The sequence below is a fragment of the Branchiostoma floridae genome, chromosome 7 (genome assembly GCF_000003815.2).
Source record: "Branchiostoma floridae strain S238N-H82 chromosome 7, Bfl_VNyyK, whole genome shotgun sequence".
Taxonomy (NCBI): Eukaryota; Metazoa; Chordata; class Leptocardii; order Amphioxiformes; family Branchiostomatidae; genus Branchiostoma; species Branchiostoma floridae.
Window position 1 is genome coordinate 14,519,793 of NC_049985.1, and position 17,621 is coordinate 14,537,413.

At 38.6% G+C, this 17,621-nt stretch overlaps 1 protein-coding gene across 4 annotated transcripts; it reads right to left on the reverse strand.

Moving 5' to 3' along the window:
- Positions 1-2,283: 2,283 nt before the first annotated feature.
- LOC118419968 lies at positions 2,284-13,125 on the reverse strand. Of its 4 annotated transcripts, XM_035826670.1 has the most exons (13): positions 12,653-13,120; positions 10,975-11,046; positions 10,493-10,564; positions 10,060-10,090; positions 9,434-9,510; positions 8,695-8,861; positions 7,491-7,551; positions 6,954-7,049; positions 6,430-6,552; positions 5,933-6,030; positions 5,188-5,324; positions 4,921-4,961; positions 2,284-4,717 (listed from the first exon to the last, which is right to left on the reverse strand). In XM_035826670.1, the coding sequence occupies exons 2-12, from the start codon at positions 11,029-11,031 to the stop codon at positions 4,942-4,944; spliced, it is 939 nt and encodes a 312-aa protein (XP_035682563.1). In that variant the 5' UTR covers positions 11,032-11,046; positions 12,653-13,120; the 3' UTR covers positions 2,284-4,717; positions 4,921-4,941. The 4 variants fall into 4 exon arrangements, 1 of the variants encoding a protein (XP_035682563.1); XR_004831701.1 differs by having other exon boundaries at positions 4,921-5,324; positions 12,653-13,125; XR_004831704.1 differs by lacking the exon at positions 10,975-11,046 and having other exon boundaries at positions 4,921-5,324; positions 12,653-13,124.
- Positions 13,126-17,621: the final 4,496 nt, after the last annotated feature.

Here is a 17,621-nt window from a genome sequence, read left to right on the forward strand (position 1 = left end):
TAGGAAAACGCCAGGTAACCCATTTTCGAACTAGGCATGCCTTTAAACAACCGCTACACACCTGCAAAAAATAAAAAAGTTCCATCCACAATTTCTCGAGTTATATCCTGTTGACCTACATACAGACCCAAGTCGGCAAAAACATAAGCTTCTTGGCGAAGCTAATAAGGACCAGACGGTGAACAGTAATCACGATACCACAAGGTGAGGGATTCTGTTATGGGTTTAGCAGTGGAGGGTCTAGATAGATGGCACATTTTCTGATCATAACCCTGTGTGTGAGCGCGCCATTTTTTCGCAGTCACTTTGGTATGACTGTCCCAGGTGAAGCATTTATCCTATGTACCACCTAAAGAGCTTCATTTCCTATACTTGCTGAATGGAGTTGCCGTTGGAGTGTAAGGTGACTATACAGAAGAACAGATTTTAACGCCAGGTTACAAAAAGAAGTGAATAGCAGAGCAGACAGCGATCCTATATTGGAGATCGAACAGTGCCAAAACCACGACTCAAACTAGAACGGACCAGAGATGGGTGCAAAACCTAAGCAGTCACACTCTTACAGAACCAGAGGGATCCCTACTCTGTAAAGGCCTGAATTTTACAGTAACGCCTAACAAGATCCCCAGCACTGACATTGCCACAGAAACTGCGTCGGCCAGTCATCGGACCCGAATTCTCTAGTCCAAAGTCGCTAAACAGCAATATTGATCACTCGGGAGGAATTCAAACAAAATGCTGTCAAGGATTTGGTCACTTATGAAGGCATATTGATTCTTCCTGCTGACAAGGAGTCAAATTTTTGTATACATGGTATACAATGGTGAAATAGCCAGTTTGAACTAGGAACTTTAAATATAGGTTATTTGATTTACAGTATTGTCGAATCGGCTATTAACAAAACATATGCTAGCTTCTATAATGTCTGTTGTCATAGCTGTCTTTGCTGCCAAATAATTGCCCCTCCCCTGCAGTGCTCAGCCTCAGTACCTGATCTCTCACGCATTTTAGCTCAAGGATTTTGCGTAACACCGGGACGGATCGCTCTGGTGTTCAGCGGCTAGTCTAACGAATCTCTAGCAGTGCGCATGAAAATCTGGCCATCATCAATAATATGCCTCTTAAGAAAACTGCTTTCTCCACACTAATGCGTAAGGAGGGAATTGTCCAGGCCCAGACAGTTAAGGCCTCCGGGTTAGCCACCTTGCCTTGGCCCGCACCCCCACTCCGTCCCCTCAGTGATACCAGGAGTGGTTCGAGGGTATTTAAGATGAAGAACATTCCAGGTAAGACGACCATCTTACTAGTGTACAAGCTATCCTATCATTCCACTAAGCGACCTAAATGTTTACCCAATCCTGTGGTTAGGCTGTCAAAACAGCAAATAGGGCGGCCATATTGTTTGTCATTCAACTGCTGAATGATTGGTAAGGCCCAGTTATGTGATTAAGATAATGTAAAAGAAAGGTCTTAAAGTGTGCTGAGCTCAGTTTGTAGAAAGAGACATGTGAAGCTATTCTTTGAGTAAAACATGCGACATTTTAAATAATAAAAACAGAAGATACTATCGGGTGTAGACGACTACACTCAGTAAACCTAAGTCAATTTTCGGCCTTTCAGCCTAATTAACTGCTGTCCTTACTTTTATTGTTGTACAACAATTACTTGCTGTTTTTGTCTGGGATTGCTGACATGTTTTGAAGCTACATATTGATTAGATGCAATCTGACTATATTTATTTCACATATACCTTTTGCATATCTCAATATAAAGTGCTCTGCATGCGAGAGTGAAGTTTAACGTTCTCGCCGTATGTCGGAGAGAAATATTCTCTTTCTCAGCTGAGTTTACTCTCACTCAAAGAATGGATTTTTACTCTCATGTAGGGACTGACGTGACCTTGTACGTGCGAGAGCGCGAGCATAAAGTGCTCTGTATGCGAGAGTAAACTTTCTCGCCTGCATGTTGGAGAGAAACATATGTTTGTCCTTTTTAACATGTGTGGCAGAGAATAATGTGTGAGACTCTATGAGAGAACAAAATCCCTATATGTGTGAGATGCCATAAGAATTGTGAGGGAAAGAAAAGTCTGTGCGAGACCTAAAAACTGCTCTATATGCGAGAAAAAGATCTATGTGCGATAACAGGAAAATACTTCTCTAAGTGTGAGACCTTCCAATTCAACACTTATGTGAGAGACATTGCTATGTATATGTCTATAATTTTCCAACACAACCATTCCGTCACACTGACAAACAAGGGAAAAATTACAGAGTCGCAAACTGCAATGCAAGCAGTTACGCTTTATTTTAAGGAATAAAAAAGCCACAACTAAACAAATCTCAAACTTCCTTAACATCGCCAGTCTCAATGTCAGACAGCAGATACAGTAGAGTTGGTAACTGTACGGGTGTTAAAAGACTTGATATTAACAATAGCTTTCAATGTTTTCTGGGGACTGTAACAAACTAGATGTAACACAATGCACTATTTGCAGCTGTTTTCCTTGCCATGATAAATCTTAAGCTACAATGGGCTTCCCCCTGTCAGTTCATATCTTGATGAAACCTATAACAGATCATAAGATGATGGTAACACTTTGTCTTGCTTCGTTACATTTTGGGTCTCAAGTTCTTAACATGTCACAAGTTGTTCTACATACCCATTAAACATTCAACTTAGGATAACATGACATTAAAATCTGCTTACGTCATTGATGTACAGATGAAAGTTATACCTGTGACAAAGAAAAGCAATGCAGTTTTTTTATCTTAAAAACTACATTCACACAAGTTTCACGAGTCTTCCATATAAGTGTTAACTCTGAGACCAGAGTATATGCTTTCCTTTGGCTTTAGATGGAACAAAGCGGTTCTTTCTTTTGCAGTGTTAGACTTTCAACAGTGTAGACTGGGGTCTAACTTTTACTTATCGTTTCCTATGGACAATGTATACTTGAAAAAATGTCTCAATGATATAGATACAGCACCTCTATGTGTAGATAGTTTTACACATGTTTTTAGACTGCTGTAGTTGACTAACAGTCTGCGTTGTTATATGGATGTAACATCGGTCTCAACATGAGGTGCTTGTATCTAAAACATTGGCAATGAAAAACAAAAACTATTGGCACAGCGTCTACTTCTATGACAGAACCACAATTTCCTAAGGCTTAACGCCTTCAAACGTTCAGGAAAACTCACAATCTGAATATTTCTCACTTTTCACCAAGTAAACTTAGTATGATTTGTCATCAGAAGGACATTGTGTACGTACCTGCTTACCAATAAATGATTACAAAAAAAGCAATAAAGTATCTATAAGCACAGCGTCTACTTCTATAACAAAGCCACCATTCCTTTGGACTTGTGGTGTTACATAATTTTATAAACATTCACAAGCTGATGGTTTCTCATTTTTCACCAGGTAAACTTGGTATGACATATGCTATCAGAAGGACATTGTGTGCCTGTATCTAAGTAATAAAAACAATAAAACTATGCATACTCTATCAGCACAACGTCTACTTCTATGACAGAATCAAAATTTCAGCAAAACTCACAATCTGAATGTTTCTCACTTTTCACCAAGTAAACTTGGTATGATATCTGTCATCAGAAGGACATTTTGTGCTTGTATCTAAATAAATGGTAATAAAAAAGCGATAAATTATTCAAGATCTATTAGCACAGCGTCTACTTCTATAACAAAGTCATCATTCCTTTGGACTTGTGGTGTTAGATGATTACATGAAAATTCACAATCTGATTGTTTCTCACTTTTCACCAGGTAAACTTGGTATGACGTATGCGATATCAAGAGGACATTGTGTGCCTGTGTCTATATAAGCGGTAATAAAAAGCAATAAAACTATGCAAACTCTATCAGCACAGCATCTACCGAATCAATTTAATTTCTTATGAGACCTGTTGCACTTCTGAAGTTCAGGAAAACTCACAATCTGAATGTTTCTCACTTTTCACCAAGTAAACTTGGTATGATAGCTGTCATCAGAAGGACATTGAATGTGTGCTTGTATCTAAATAAATGGTAATAAAAAAGCAGTAAGATATGTTGGCACAGCGTCTACCCATATGACAAGATTCACATCCCTGTAGAATTACTATCTTCCCAAAATTCAGGACTATTCTCACTCTGGATGTTGCCAACTTGTTATCTGTCTCTAGATGGACATTGTGTGCCTGTATCTAAATAAGTAATGGCAAAATGAGAAAAACAACAACACTGTGACTGAAGTCAGGGGTTACATGTGCATGTATGAAAGTGAAATTTGAAGACGCATTAAACAATATGATAAAGGAAAGGTAAGGGGAATTGTCAGTGAAAAAGAGGTCCAAAGGATTATGTTGTAACCGCATGACTTCAGTCTGATCAGCCTTCGTAAGAGTTCTTTAGTACAAAGGCAGGAGAGTTACCTGAACACACTCTCAAGGATATCCTTATAAATCTTTCACCTTTCCATGCAACTTAACACATACTACATATACATGTATTATGTATGTATATGTAATATGAAAATCACATAGAATTAGATACATGTATTCAAACTGGTGACAGAACATATAGTTGATAAACATAATGCTTCTGTTATGGTACCAAATGGATGGAACCTCTGTTTACTTCCTCGTAAGAAACTGGTTAACAGTGATGTGAAGATATGCCGTCCAGCAAGTAGATCATGAATTCTGGAGGTGTTCTATTGTAAATGGAAGGAAAATAAAAATGGAGTTCACGCCGGAATATCCTTCGGCTTGCAACTATAATAACATGGAGAAGCACGCGTCGTCTGTGTCACAGAATAGACTTATGCGCATTAAAAAAAGGTAAATGTACCCATTGAAAAGAAGCCTTAACAATGCACAAAAGCAGGTGTCATCGTTACAAAGAATTCTTTCTTACCACTTTACGGTAGATGCTGAATCAGGTGGCTTCTTCTGCTTCTGAAATCAATGTGCCATGTAAACAACAGATTATTTAGATGGTTAAATCACACGAATTGCAGACAGCCAATTATTCGATCACTGCTGGAAGTACATACAGATTCATTCAATTTGGTTTATTGTTATGAAACCTTGTGCTTTTAACCTTCAAAACGAAATGTTGCCAAAGTAAGAATATGCTGTAACAGTAACTGCCACCATGAATTTAAAAAGTGAATTCTTATACCAATGGAAACTTCAACAGAAGTTTTTGATGAAGTTGTTGATGAACTTGTCGCTGATGAAGTTGCAATTGTCGATGATGTTGATGTTGATGAAGTTGTTTCCTTCCTGATCGGGTGACTCGGAATTTCGTTCGCAAATCTTAAACAAAAAGGAACAACTTTAAGTCGGAATTGCAATAGATAGATTATATGCATTAGATCTTGTATATCATAACAACATTAGGCAAACACAAATTTGTGATGAAGTTTGTGCAAAGCTGGCTTGAGAATATGCGATAATATCTGTATGAATCCAAAGAAAGGATGGAAGCTTTGTGTTTGAAATAAAGTTTTAATTCCAAAAGTGTTTGTCCCATAGCCAATGTTGGACGTCTATGCTAATTAACGGACTTAAAATTGTATTAACTAAAGTATAATTTAAAGATCCTGCGGGCTCTGTAGCATGTTTTAACTTACGTCGTTCACATGTATTAAATGAAAATAAATTGGTATCTTTTGTCTCCATGCAAGAAAAACAACTGAAGCTTTTAAAAGTCAAGGGAAGCAAAATCTATGAACCCTCAGAAAGACCCGATTAAATTTTGTTCTCATAGGAAAACGTAGAAATAAGGTAAGAAGTAGAAATGCATACATGATGGGCATGTGAACCCTCATCTATATAGAGGCATTTTCAATTATCTCGAAAAGTTATAGATTTGCATGATTATCTTTATTTGCACATTTAAGAAAGGTGATAATTCTGCTTACCCGACCAACAACTTGTTGTATTGCTGAATTTCCTCCATCATAAACAGACCGGTTGTTTCCACGATTGTCTTCTCGTGCATCTCCATGATTTGCCTCACCTGTAATAGTTCATGTCAAGAGCATGATGAAATAAATGCAGCATTGTCTCTATTCTTGTCAGAGGCTGATATTATGTCGATTTGAGTCTGCTTTTTAAAAAGTGGGAAAATAATAATATATTCAAATTCTTGCCAGTCAGGGCTAATTGCAGGTAACAAATAGTCGGACAAATAGGGCGGACATATAGTCTAGAACAATATAGCATGTGCCCACTTTAGTTTAACAGCTGTAAATATTTGAGCTATGTCCTCGTCTTGTGAACAAAAACAGACGTGACACGGTTCCTATACCTGGTATGCGCAACACAATACTTTCTATGCTAAAATCTATAGTATTACCATAATGATTATGACTTTTGATTTTAAGACTGTATGCGAATGATAAGGATGAGGATTTACATGTTGTGTCCATTGCGCCCTCATTAACTTCTGAACTTCCAATTGTTTCAATCGAACTTCCTTCATGAAGGCGAGTAAGTCCGGAATACATTTCAAACAACTCTCCCGTATGATCTGGATGTCCTGGGGAAAACAGAGTGAAAATATGATCAGAAAATATGAGCAAATACATGGGATCATGTTCTACTTTCAGTTGTCACATCTACCAACATCTCCAGTTCTCAAAATGTTGACACCAGGCACAGTGTGAATGTCCAGTGTGAAAACTCTTCCTTGCCCATACCCTACTTTCTAAACCAGTGTCTATGTTGCTCCTGTACCTCTTGACGAATGAGTTGACGATGAATGACTGATAATGAAACGTTCTATTTTACTCGACATGTTTTTACTTTGATGGACATGGTACATGTATTTGCATACAGTGTCTTTGACTTGAGCCTGTCGTTCATTAGATAAGAGCCGCTTTGTCAGAAAAGATATGTCATCTGATCAAAGTTTAACATTTCGACGACTGCTTGACGTACCTTTCCCTCAGTTGCCTCATATGTCAAATCAGATTCCTCGAGTGATTCCATCAGTCGTTTGGCTTCCTGCTTCACGCCGGAGATAGTTCCCACTTTCTGCAAGACAAATCACCTTCTGTTAGCAATGGAATATGTAGCAACTTGATATAACTAATTCTAGCTAACATCAACGTTGCAGCGTTATACCCATTCCTTAATCAACAAGAGTTCAGAGACCTCATATCTCCATGAAATATGCAAAGTTTTATCTTGTCTCATCACTAAGGCTGTAATTAGCATAATGTATGCATCATGGTGTACACCTTAACCTAACTTACACATGTCTCAAGTAGGTAATTTCTACCATTTACCACAAAGGAATGATAACACCCTTGTGTTAATTGTGCAAATTAATTCTCAATTGCATAATTGAGATCTGTGGATGTTCCACATTAAAGTCACGTATGTATCTGTCACATTTTTTCTGTTTTCAAAGAGGTTTGATAAGCATTAAATTAGTTCAATGTCAACTTAAAACATTCAAGAGAACAATGTTACCGTCTGAATAGAAGTTAGCCTTTCCTGAATGCCACCTAGTTCCTTTTGAATGTTCTGTATCCTGCAGGAGATGACAAATATAATACCAATGATGAGATTTTCATAGTTAGGACAACGTTGACATAGTAAATAGTAAATGGTTTGCATAATTAACAAGAAATTGCTTTTAAAAAATTCGAATGAGGCTGAGAGGACGCTCAATATTTGCATTCGGGTGGAGGAGAAAGAGGTTGATTCAGATCATACCAATTATGACCATTTTGGAATAAGAAATGGGAAAAAAAGATTAAAGATTATTGAATGTGGTATCTGATGGGATTTCGTACTTGTGACACATGTTATTTAAAAGAGATGAACATCAATACAAAATTATTCAAATTAGGACATCATTCGCATATTTTGATTAGAACGTATTAGTTGTCAGAGGCATGGCATCCATGAATTGCATTGTACATGTATTATGAAACTGTGTAACAACTTTGTAATATTTCTCATAAACTACTGCTGAAATGCAATGCTGCCAATTATGCAAAATTTTGTCCATCTATCTTTTTTCTTTGCATCGTGTTGTCCCCAGGCCACTCAAAAGTACCAAAAATGAAGATGCAAAATCTTACTCTACCTTCAGAGAAGGAAAAGGACAACATGCTTATAGTGTTGTATAGCATACCCTACAGCAGTAGGAAGCAGTTTAGCCATGAACCGTTTTGCATAGTGGGTTCGTGTGCCGCAATCGGCAAAGTGTTCGATTCATAACCCAGAGGTTCTGGGTTCGAATCCTTTGATGTGCCATCGTGTGCTTGGGAAAGGCACTTAACACGACTTTCCTCACTTTACTTAGGTGAAAGTGAGTACCTAGCTTCGGCTAGGGCCGTTCCTCGGGTAGGACGTTAAATGGACGTCCCGTGTTTGAGGAGAGCCACACCCCAAGCACGTTAAAGAACCCACCGCACTTATCTAAAAGATTAAGGGTCCTTCTCGGTCTGAATGATTCAAAAACCTACAGTCCTATGGCCGCACCTGGGGCAATTACTGTCGTATTTAGGTCAGCAGAGTTAGTGCCGAATGGCAGCTCGCTCCAGACCCTTGCGAATAGCCCCTCCTATTGTAAACTCCTCACAATTCAGCCCCTGGTTGCAAAGAAAAATGTAGTCGGCCCTCCCAATAACAATAACAATCCTTATATTACTTATTTCGCACTGACCTTTCAACTGCCTGGTCAACTTCCTGTTTGACTTCCTCTTCGAAGCTAAGTCGCCCCTCGAAGTCCAATGCTTTTATTGCTTCCAGCACAGAAACTTTCTTACCTGACTTCAACTTCATCTGGATTTGTTTGAAGTCATGAACCGTTATTGTGATTTTTTCTCCTTCCTATTAAAGGCGAAAACGTTGCAAATTCAAATAGATGTAGAAGCTTATGATAGTGATAACACAGCTGTCGCGTAGGCTATGTGGCACAAATTCTTACTGTTCTCTGTGAAGATCCTTAGCTGCCAGAGATTGTTGCCGTTCACGTCTAAGCCAGGTCAAAGATTTCTAATACTAGAAACATCAAGAGCTCTGAGTATCACGAAGGGGCCCAATTACAGAATACGTTGACCAACAGTTAGCATATTTATGTATTCATGAAGCAACAGGATTGTCGGTGTTGGACATGGGTCTGCCCAAACACCTCAAGAGACCTCAAACGTTTCTAATATGCGGTGTACATGTGGCATCAACCTTGTGTGGCGCTCTGGATACATTGTTTATGCATTTATGAATTAAAACAAAGCAGATCGAAGGTTGAGGTCGTTTGAGGTGTTTAATACGCAGACCTGATGGACATCAGGCCTAGGCTTTTAGAGGTCTCAACAGTAGAAGGACCATACAATTGGTTTGCTACATAAAAATAACTCTTAATTGATGAATAAGAAAAAAATTAGAGGTTGGGTTTAGTTTACCCTTGATTCTGTCATTCCTTTAATCAGCTTTTCCAGAACTTCGTTGAGGATTTGCATCTCAGCTTTTCCCTTTGGGACTAAAAACAATCATTTTTAAAAGATTTTTTTAAAGAATAAGCGAGATAAACCTGTACACATACTAATACAGACAAACAAATAAACCTAAAACAACACTATCGTATTCATGTAGGCGACCAGGAACTATTTGTATCAACATCATGTAAAACAATTATCCAAGGGTACGAAAAAAGTCAGGCTGGACTGAGAAAGCCATTCGGAACTTATGTACAAGTATTAAAGATGCAAAACACTATAGATTTTATGCAGCACTCGGATAATAATATAACTGGCACTTTAGGATAGTGGACTATTTGAATACATTTTTTGCACAAAAGTCAATGATGATTTGTATATATCCATCTTAAATACTGTTTCCCACTTCAGCCCTTTGCCACATCAATTATATCAACAGCACGTCCTCCAGTCACTAAGGAGATAACATAACTCTACTGTTCCGATATCAAGTTAAAAGCAACTGAACCTTGTCTAGTACAATGATAATTTAGCTCTGAAAGTATGTGCATATATGTTTGGCCCTCCCCTCGCCAAACTGTTTCGCTACTCACTGTCCATGAGCTTCTCACAATCCGGTCCATCCTGAAAAACAAATCGACACATACACTTACTTACTTACTTACTAAGTTAAACTTACTTGGGCCCTTTTACCCCATACGGAGCATAGGCCACCGATGACCATACACATACACCTAAAGTGTAATAATTACTTCATCAAATCTACTTAACTCTCCTCATTCCCTCTGATCTGTATCTCTCCTGCTGATTGGTCAATGCCCTGTGTAGCTCTTCTTTTGATTGGCCAATTTCCGGTGTGTCTATCTGGTTGCCAATTGGTCAATTTTATTATTCACCACTTGAGATTTATAATTCAGTCACCACTTGAGAATTGGTATTCACCACTTGTGGCACTTCTCATAAGACGTCACAACCAATATGAAATGGTGACTTTATGATAAATCTAAATGTACAATTTGAGCTTGCCTTCGTGAAGCTGGCGCCGTCGGCAGTTGGACGTGGGTTGTCCGTCGTGTCAGCCATGTTACCTCCCTCGACCTAAAAGAATGAATGAGAACCTGAGGTTACACAAAATCTTATAAGATCAGAGATTTCATTTTGAGACCAAAATTTCCGAAGACAATATTTTGTAACATTGCAGTCTTGGAATATCAAATATTTTCAATACCTCCTTAACTATACTCATTCCTTAAGCTTCAGCATATGTATCTCTCCTGATTGGTCAATGTCCGGCGTGGCTCTCATTCTGTTTGGTCAATCTTATTATTCACCACTTGAGATTTATCATTCACCACTTGAGATTTATCATTCACCACTTGAGAATTAGTATTCACCGCTTGTGGCACTTCTTTAATGTTAAGGCGTCACAACCAGTATGAAATGGTGAGTTCTGATTGGTCGACGTCGTATCACTTAATGATAAATCTAAATGTACAATTTGAGCTTGCCTTCGTGAAGCTGGCGCCGTCGGCAGTTGGAAGTGGGTTGTCCGTGGTGTCAGCCATGTTACCTCCCTCGACCTACAATAATGAATGAGACCCCGGAGTTACTCAAATTCTCAGAAACAATCAATTTTTGTATTGTAGGAAATATCTAGAAAAAAACCTTCACAAAAAAAAACCTTCACAAAAAAACTCCTATCTTTCTTTTAATCGCAATCGTCATTATTGCATTTGTATAAATTCCTTTCTTTTAATCACAATCGTCATTATAACATTTGTATAAATCAACTTTCTTTTAATCACAATCGTCATTATTGCATTGGTATGAATTCCTATCTTTCCTTTAATCACTATCGTTATAATTACATCTACATAAATTACAAACTTTTCTTTCATCACAATCCTCATAATTATTATATTTGTATAAATTCCCACCTTTCTTTTAATCACAATCGTCATAACTGTGTTTGTGTAAATTCCTACCTTTCTTTTGATTACAATGGTCATAGTAATTGCAACTGCATAAATTCCCACCTCTCTTTTAATTACATTCGTCATAATTGCATTCGTATAAATTCCTGCCTTTCTTTGAATTAAAATCGTCATAATTGCATTTGTATAAATTCCCATGTTTCGTTTGATTACAATCGTCATAATTGCATTTGTAGAAGGATGAATGTCTTTCATTTCCAATCGTCATAATTGCATTTTATAAAATCCCGCCTTTCTTTCATATCTTGGCTGTCAATCGTGCCCAAAGATGCATCCTCCTTTCATCTGTTGTGCACTCGCAAGTGGCTCAGGAGTCCTGCCTTTCTTTCCCTCGCAATCGTCATAATTACATTCATATATATCTATCAAATAACATACAAGCCTCGAAAACGACGGTCCAAATCAAAACGATGGTTGATGTACAAATGGTGGAAAGCCGATACGATTGTGTTGTACATTCATTCTGTATGCAAGCAGTAGTAACATTGTCTTCAATTGACATCTACTAGTAAAAGAATCGGTAATATGTTTTTTTTACAGAAGCGATTCAATCGGACATTTGGCCGACATTATCAATAGTCTTTCCCCCAGATTTCACATCCGTAGAGCATAAGTGATTTAATGCAAACATCAAAGATCCATAATAAAGCTTTCACGGATATCTGCGAGCTGATAAGGTATTTGATACTGAAAATTGCTTTGCGCGCTTTCAGGGCGAACTGTTTCTTTGCTGGGAGTAGCTGCCAGATGGGGGTAGTTATAAATAGGAGCATAAAGTAGCGATTTCTATATTTTCAGAACCGTGTAGAAATTTTAACTTTTTAAATGTGCGTCCTGTTTTCTTAAAAATCATAACCTTCGTTTTCTTACATTACTGGTACATATTTCAAGTATTGGGCTGACCGGCACCGCGGGGAGAGCAACCCTGACCAAAGTTTGTTACGGGCCACGGTACACCCTAGCGACGCGCTTCCTTCTGTTATGTATTACTTGTTGACAGATAGTAATAAGTCCTTGCAAGTCAAAGGAAGAATGAAAAAAAAACTATAGTGTACCTCAAATGCACCCCTCGCACCGACCGTAGAAATGGCAAATCATTTTAATCCCTAACTTTGTCCACAATACGCCAAGAAAGCGACAAAAGTGTATCCATTAATTAGGTAATTCGGTAACTCACAAAAATGAAGCTTACTTCTGGCAAACTGAAATAAGGATGATATCGACCAGGGTGATGCTGAGGTTGTCTGCTGTCGAGTCTGGGATAACGGTCCGCAGTCTGGATAGCTTCGGAGTTCCGGAGAAACTGGGGTTTGTGTGGGACTCGCCTGAAATATAAAGCTCCTCAACAGAAGTTGATGTGCTTGAAATGATTGACAGTCAGTTATTGCAATGCAAACACATCAGGAGAAAGGAACGCCCGCATTGGTTAAAGCTATCATAAATCATGGGTACGCCCCCTATTCACGCGAAGAAATCAAAGTTGGTACGTGAGTATGGACGGTAGTTGCGCATGCTCAAAATTACCACAATCGTCAACACTGGGTGCGCCTACTCTTAACCAATCAGCTGTCTGCGCTTAGCGTCATATAATCAAAAGGAAGAGGCAATGAACTTTACTAAGAGACAACAACACCACAGAAATATCAACTTCAGGAAACTTTTAAATTGGACAAGTGGAATCCACACTAGTATATTATTTCGTTTGGATTAACTTCTTTTGTGTTCTGAGTCCCTATTGAGGCAAAAACATCACAACTTTGATCACATTTTCCTAAAAAGGCCGTTTCTCTAAATACGTCAGTCTACAAACACGCATTGATCATGCGGTCCTCCACGTCAACACTGGGTGCGCCTACAAGTAACCAATCAGCTTTTTGCCCGTAGCCTTGGACCTTGGACCTTGGTCCCTTAACCCTGTATTCCAGGGTCATGTAATTAAAACGAAGAGGCAATGAACTTGACTAAGACACAACGCACCCACAGAAAGATCAGCTACAGAAAAGTCTTATCTGGGAAAGTTGGATCTACAAGAGTATTTTGATTAACTTTTTTTTCTTGCGAGTTCATAATGATGTAGAAAAGGTAAAAAAAATTGGTTTTCCTTAAAAGTTCGTTTTTTCCAAACACATGTTAATCAAACACAAGTTGATCATGTACTACGATTAGATACAACCTTAACTAATCAGCTTTGAGCGCAAAGCAGTAACAACAAATATTGCAAAACTTTACAATGTTCTCATTGTCAGTCAGGAATTAATTTCAAATGGTAACTTCGTGAGAAAAAGTCACAAAACACTGTCACTGCGTATTAGATCATTATAAAAGCCACAGTTGTTTTTTAAAGTCGACTGTAAATCCTGCCAATACGACATGTGTCTCTGCTGAAAGCTGAAAAAGTGTTCAAAGTTCTGTTGTGTTATACTGATTATGGATAGGGTGTCACAAATAATCTGTCCACAAAATAAAGTGTTTTGAAGTGTCGCTTTTTCGTATAGTTTCTCAGCGAAGCCTCGGTCTTAGTGACCCCGTATGCGTAGGTGGTGTACGCCAGTATGGCACGGCTGTCAGCCAGTTGCAGCCGGTTTGTAGTAGACTCCTCGGAGCGCCGGTGTCTATTTTGTGGGAGGGGAGCACTGATAAATTATTTTCAACAAGCGCGAATGTTCTCTAATGCTGCGGGAGACCATTTCGCCGTACCGAGAGGTCTGCGAAAGAGGGTAGTTTGTAGTGCAACCATGTTCACAAAAAGCGGCACATTTGCCGATTAAAATATATGAAATATGCGCACTGGTTTTCCCCAGAATGTCGTTAATTTTCTCAGTTTTAGAGTTCATTTTCATTTCGCATCCTGGTCCTATCATTTGGGACTGCAACCAGCATGTATTTATGTTGATAACATCATCTCAGACTGCTCATATCCTGTTTTTTGTTTCTTTACTTAACGAGGCAATTTTTTGTAGTCATGAACTAGAATCCCTGACGTAAAAGGGCAACTGAAGTCTATAATTGTCAATGGCAGTTTTCTTGGGCGACAACGAAGCATTCAGGTTGATCCGTCGGAGACCAATCCGGTCATGGTAGCTGTGAAATAATGCTACATTCGGGCGATGAAAGTTCCGCAACAGACTATAGAAAAACGAAATAACTAGTTCTTTTGTAGATCTAAGTGTTCCAATACCCTTTGGATGTATACAGTTTTGTATGCATATTTGCCGATACTATCAGTTTACAGAAAAGATACTATTACCAAATCAAGATACGGTATGTTAGAATGTTTGAGTTACCTGGAAATCGTGTTTGGTTTGATCATGAGTGCACTTGTTTTATTTCAACATTCTACCAATTGAAAGAAAGGAGACGCTGGCGCAACACCAATATCTAGAGAGTTGAAAAGGTATGCCACAGTAGGATACTCGATGCTAATCTGAATACCTAAATTCTACGGGTAAATTGCGTCCTGCATGCAACAATACATTCCCTCCAGCCACGGGGACAGAAAATAGACATATGCGACATTATGGATGAAAAGCTGTCAGGGCCGTGATAAAACAACGCAGAGGCGATTTACATACTTTATAGATGCCCTCAGTATATGCAATGAAATCATAAAATGTCTTCCAAGAAATCTGTAGTGTAACATTACAATTATTCCAATGATTTTGGTTGTGGTGTTTTTGTGTGTCTGCTTTACACACAATGCACAAGAAAATCACACCCCTTCGTTTATATGAAGGGACACTTTAATTGACCTCGCACAGTTAGCTGTGATTTTATGATTATATATGTTGAGATTGTTCTCGCCAGCGAAAGTGACAGTTAAAGCTGAGTCTGTTCGAGTTTCTCAAAGTAACTGGATACATGGTATTTTGACTAAATCACCATATCAAATTTAACTGTCCGGTTTCGGTGGTATAAAATGGGCTTAACATACACCAGACCGAGCTGCGCTGGTAAAGTTTGGTCATTATTTTCTTTCTTACAGACACCAGGCTTATGAAATTACAATAAAGGACGACAAAAACAACGTCATGGCGTCCAGTATAATAACAGCTCATACCTTTAGCGCTCCTTTGCCTTTACGGACAGCTTATTAATTCCAATAATTCCAGGAAAGGCTTATGTTCTGTGCTCTGTTGTATTTTGTTCTGTTCCGTTTGGTTCGTTTGTGTGTGGGCGGTGGGAGTCGTTTAGAGGCATAAGCGGTTGAGCTGGTACGACCACAAAAGTAGGGGCGGGGGTCGTAGAGTAATCACAGGTGATTGCCAACTCGAGAAACTGTGGATGATTTTTCTTTATTTGATAACGTCATATAATTAAAAAGAAGAGGCAATGAACTTAACTAAGAGACGATGACACCACAGAAAGATCAACTTCAAGAAACTTTTAAACTGGACAACTGGAATCCACAATAGTATATCATTTTGTTTGGATGAACGTCTTTTGTTCTGAGTCCCTATTGAGGCAAAAAAAATCACAATAGTTAAAAACTTTAATCACATTTTCCTAAAAGGCCGTTTCTCTAAAAACGCCAGTCTACCAACAAACACTGATCATGCGGCCATACACGTGAGACTTTGAGACTTTGAGACTGGGTGTGTCTAAAACTGACCAATCAGCTGTCTGCGCTTAGCGTCATGTAATAAAACGAAGACGCAATGAACTTTACTACGGGACAACGAACCCACAGAAAGATCAACTTCAGAAACGTTTTAAGAAGGACAAGTGGAATCCACAATAGTATTTGATTTCGTCTGGATTAACTTCCTTTGCCTTGAGTCCGTGTACAGGCAGAAAATTTCACAACTTTACTAACATTTTCCTAAGAAGGCCGTTTCCCTAAATACACCAGTCTACAAACACACATTGATCATGCGGTCCTGCGCGTCAGCACTGGGTGCGCCTACAACTAACCAATCAGCTGTCTGCGCTTAGCGTCATGTAATTAAAACGAAGAGGCAATGAACTTTACTAAGAGACAACAAACCCACAGAAAGACCAGATTCAGAAAAGTTTTCAGCAGGACAAGTGGAATCCACAACAGTGCATGTTTTCGTTTAGATTAAAATCTTTTGCCTTGAGTTCGTGTTGAGGCAGAAAATTTGATAACTTAAATCACATTTTTTTTAAGCCGTTTCTCTAAATAAGTCAGTCTACAAACACACATTGATCATGCGGTCCTGCACGTCAGCACTGGGTGCGCCTACAACTGACCAATCAGCTGTCTGCGCTTAGCGTCATGCAATAAAACGAAGAGGCAATGAACTTTACTAAGACACGATGAACCCACAGAAAGATCAGCTTTAGAAATTCTTATCTGGGGAAAGTTGGATCTACAAAAGTATTTTGATTAACTTTTTGTTTTGGTTGCGAGTCCAAGTTGAAAAGGTCAAAAACTTAATTTCATTTTCCTGAAAAGGCCGTTTTTCCAAACACATGTTAATTAAACACAAGTTGATCATGTACTACGATTAGATAGAACCATTATGATAACTAATCACCTTTGTGCGCAAAGCAGTAACAACAAATATTGCAAAACAATGTTCTTACTGTCAGTCAGGAATTCATTTCAAATAAACTCGGCACAAAACGTTTGGAATATCAACTTTACTATATCATATTTCCACTTTTTCTGCATACATTTCAATGCATTATATATCAATTGAAAGCTTGTGTGATTCTCTTTCCTATGGTATCAATTTTATTATGACTGTAAAGTCATGAAACGAGCGTAAAGTATTTTTCCCCGGTTTCGACACTAAGCCGTTGGGGTGTAAAGTATTGTTTCCCGGTTTCGACACTAAGTCGTTGGGGGGGTGTAAAGTATTGTTCCCCGGTTTCGACATTAAGTCGTTGGGGGAGTACATTATTGTTCCCCGGTTTCGACACTAAGTCGTTGGGGGTGTAAAGTATTGTTCCCCGGTTTCGACACTAAGTCGTTGGGGGTGTAAAGTATTTGTTCCCCGTTTTCGACACTAAGTCGTTGGGGGTGTAAAGTATTGTTCCCCGGTCTCGACACTAAGTTGTTGAGGGTGTAAAGTATTCTTCCCCGGTTTCGACACTAAGTCGTTACGGGTTGAGATGTGTAGCATTTGTGGAAGTATCGATGTTTGTTTTGATGCTAAAACTCTTGGTCGATGTGAAGAGGTGAATTAACTTGTGAG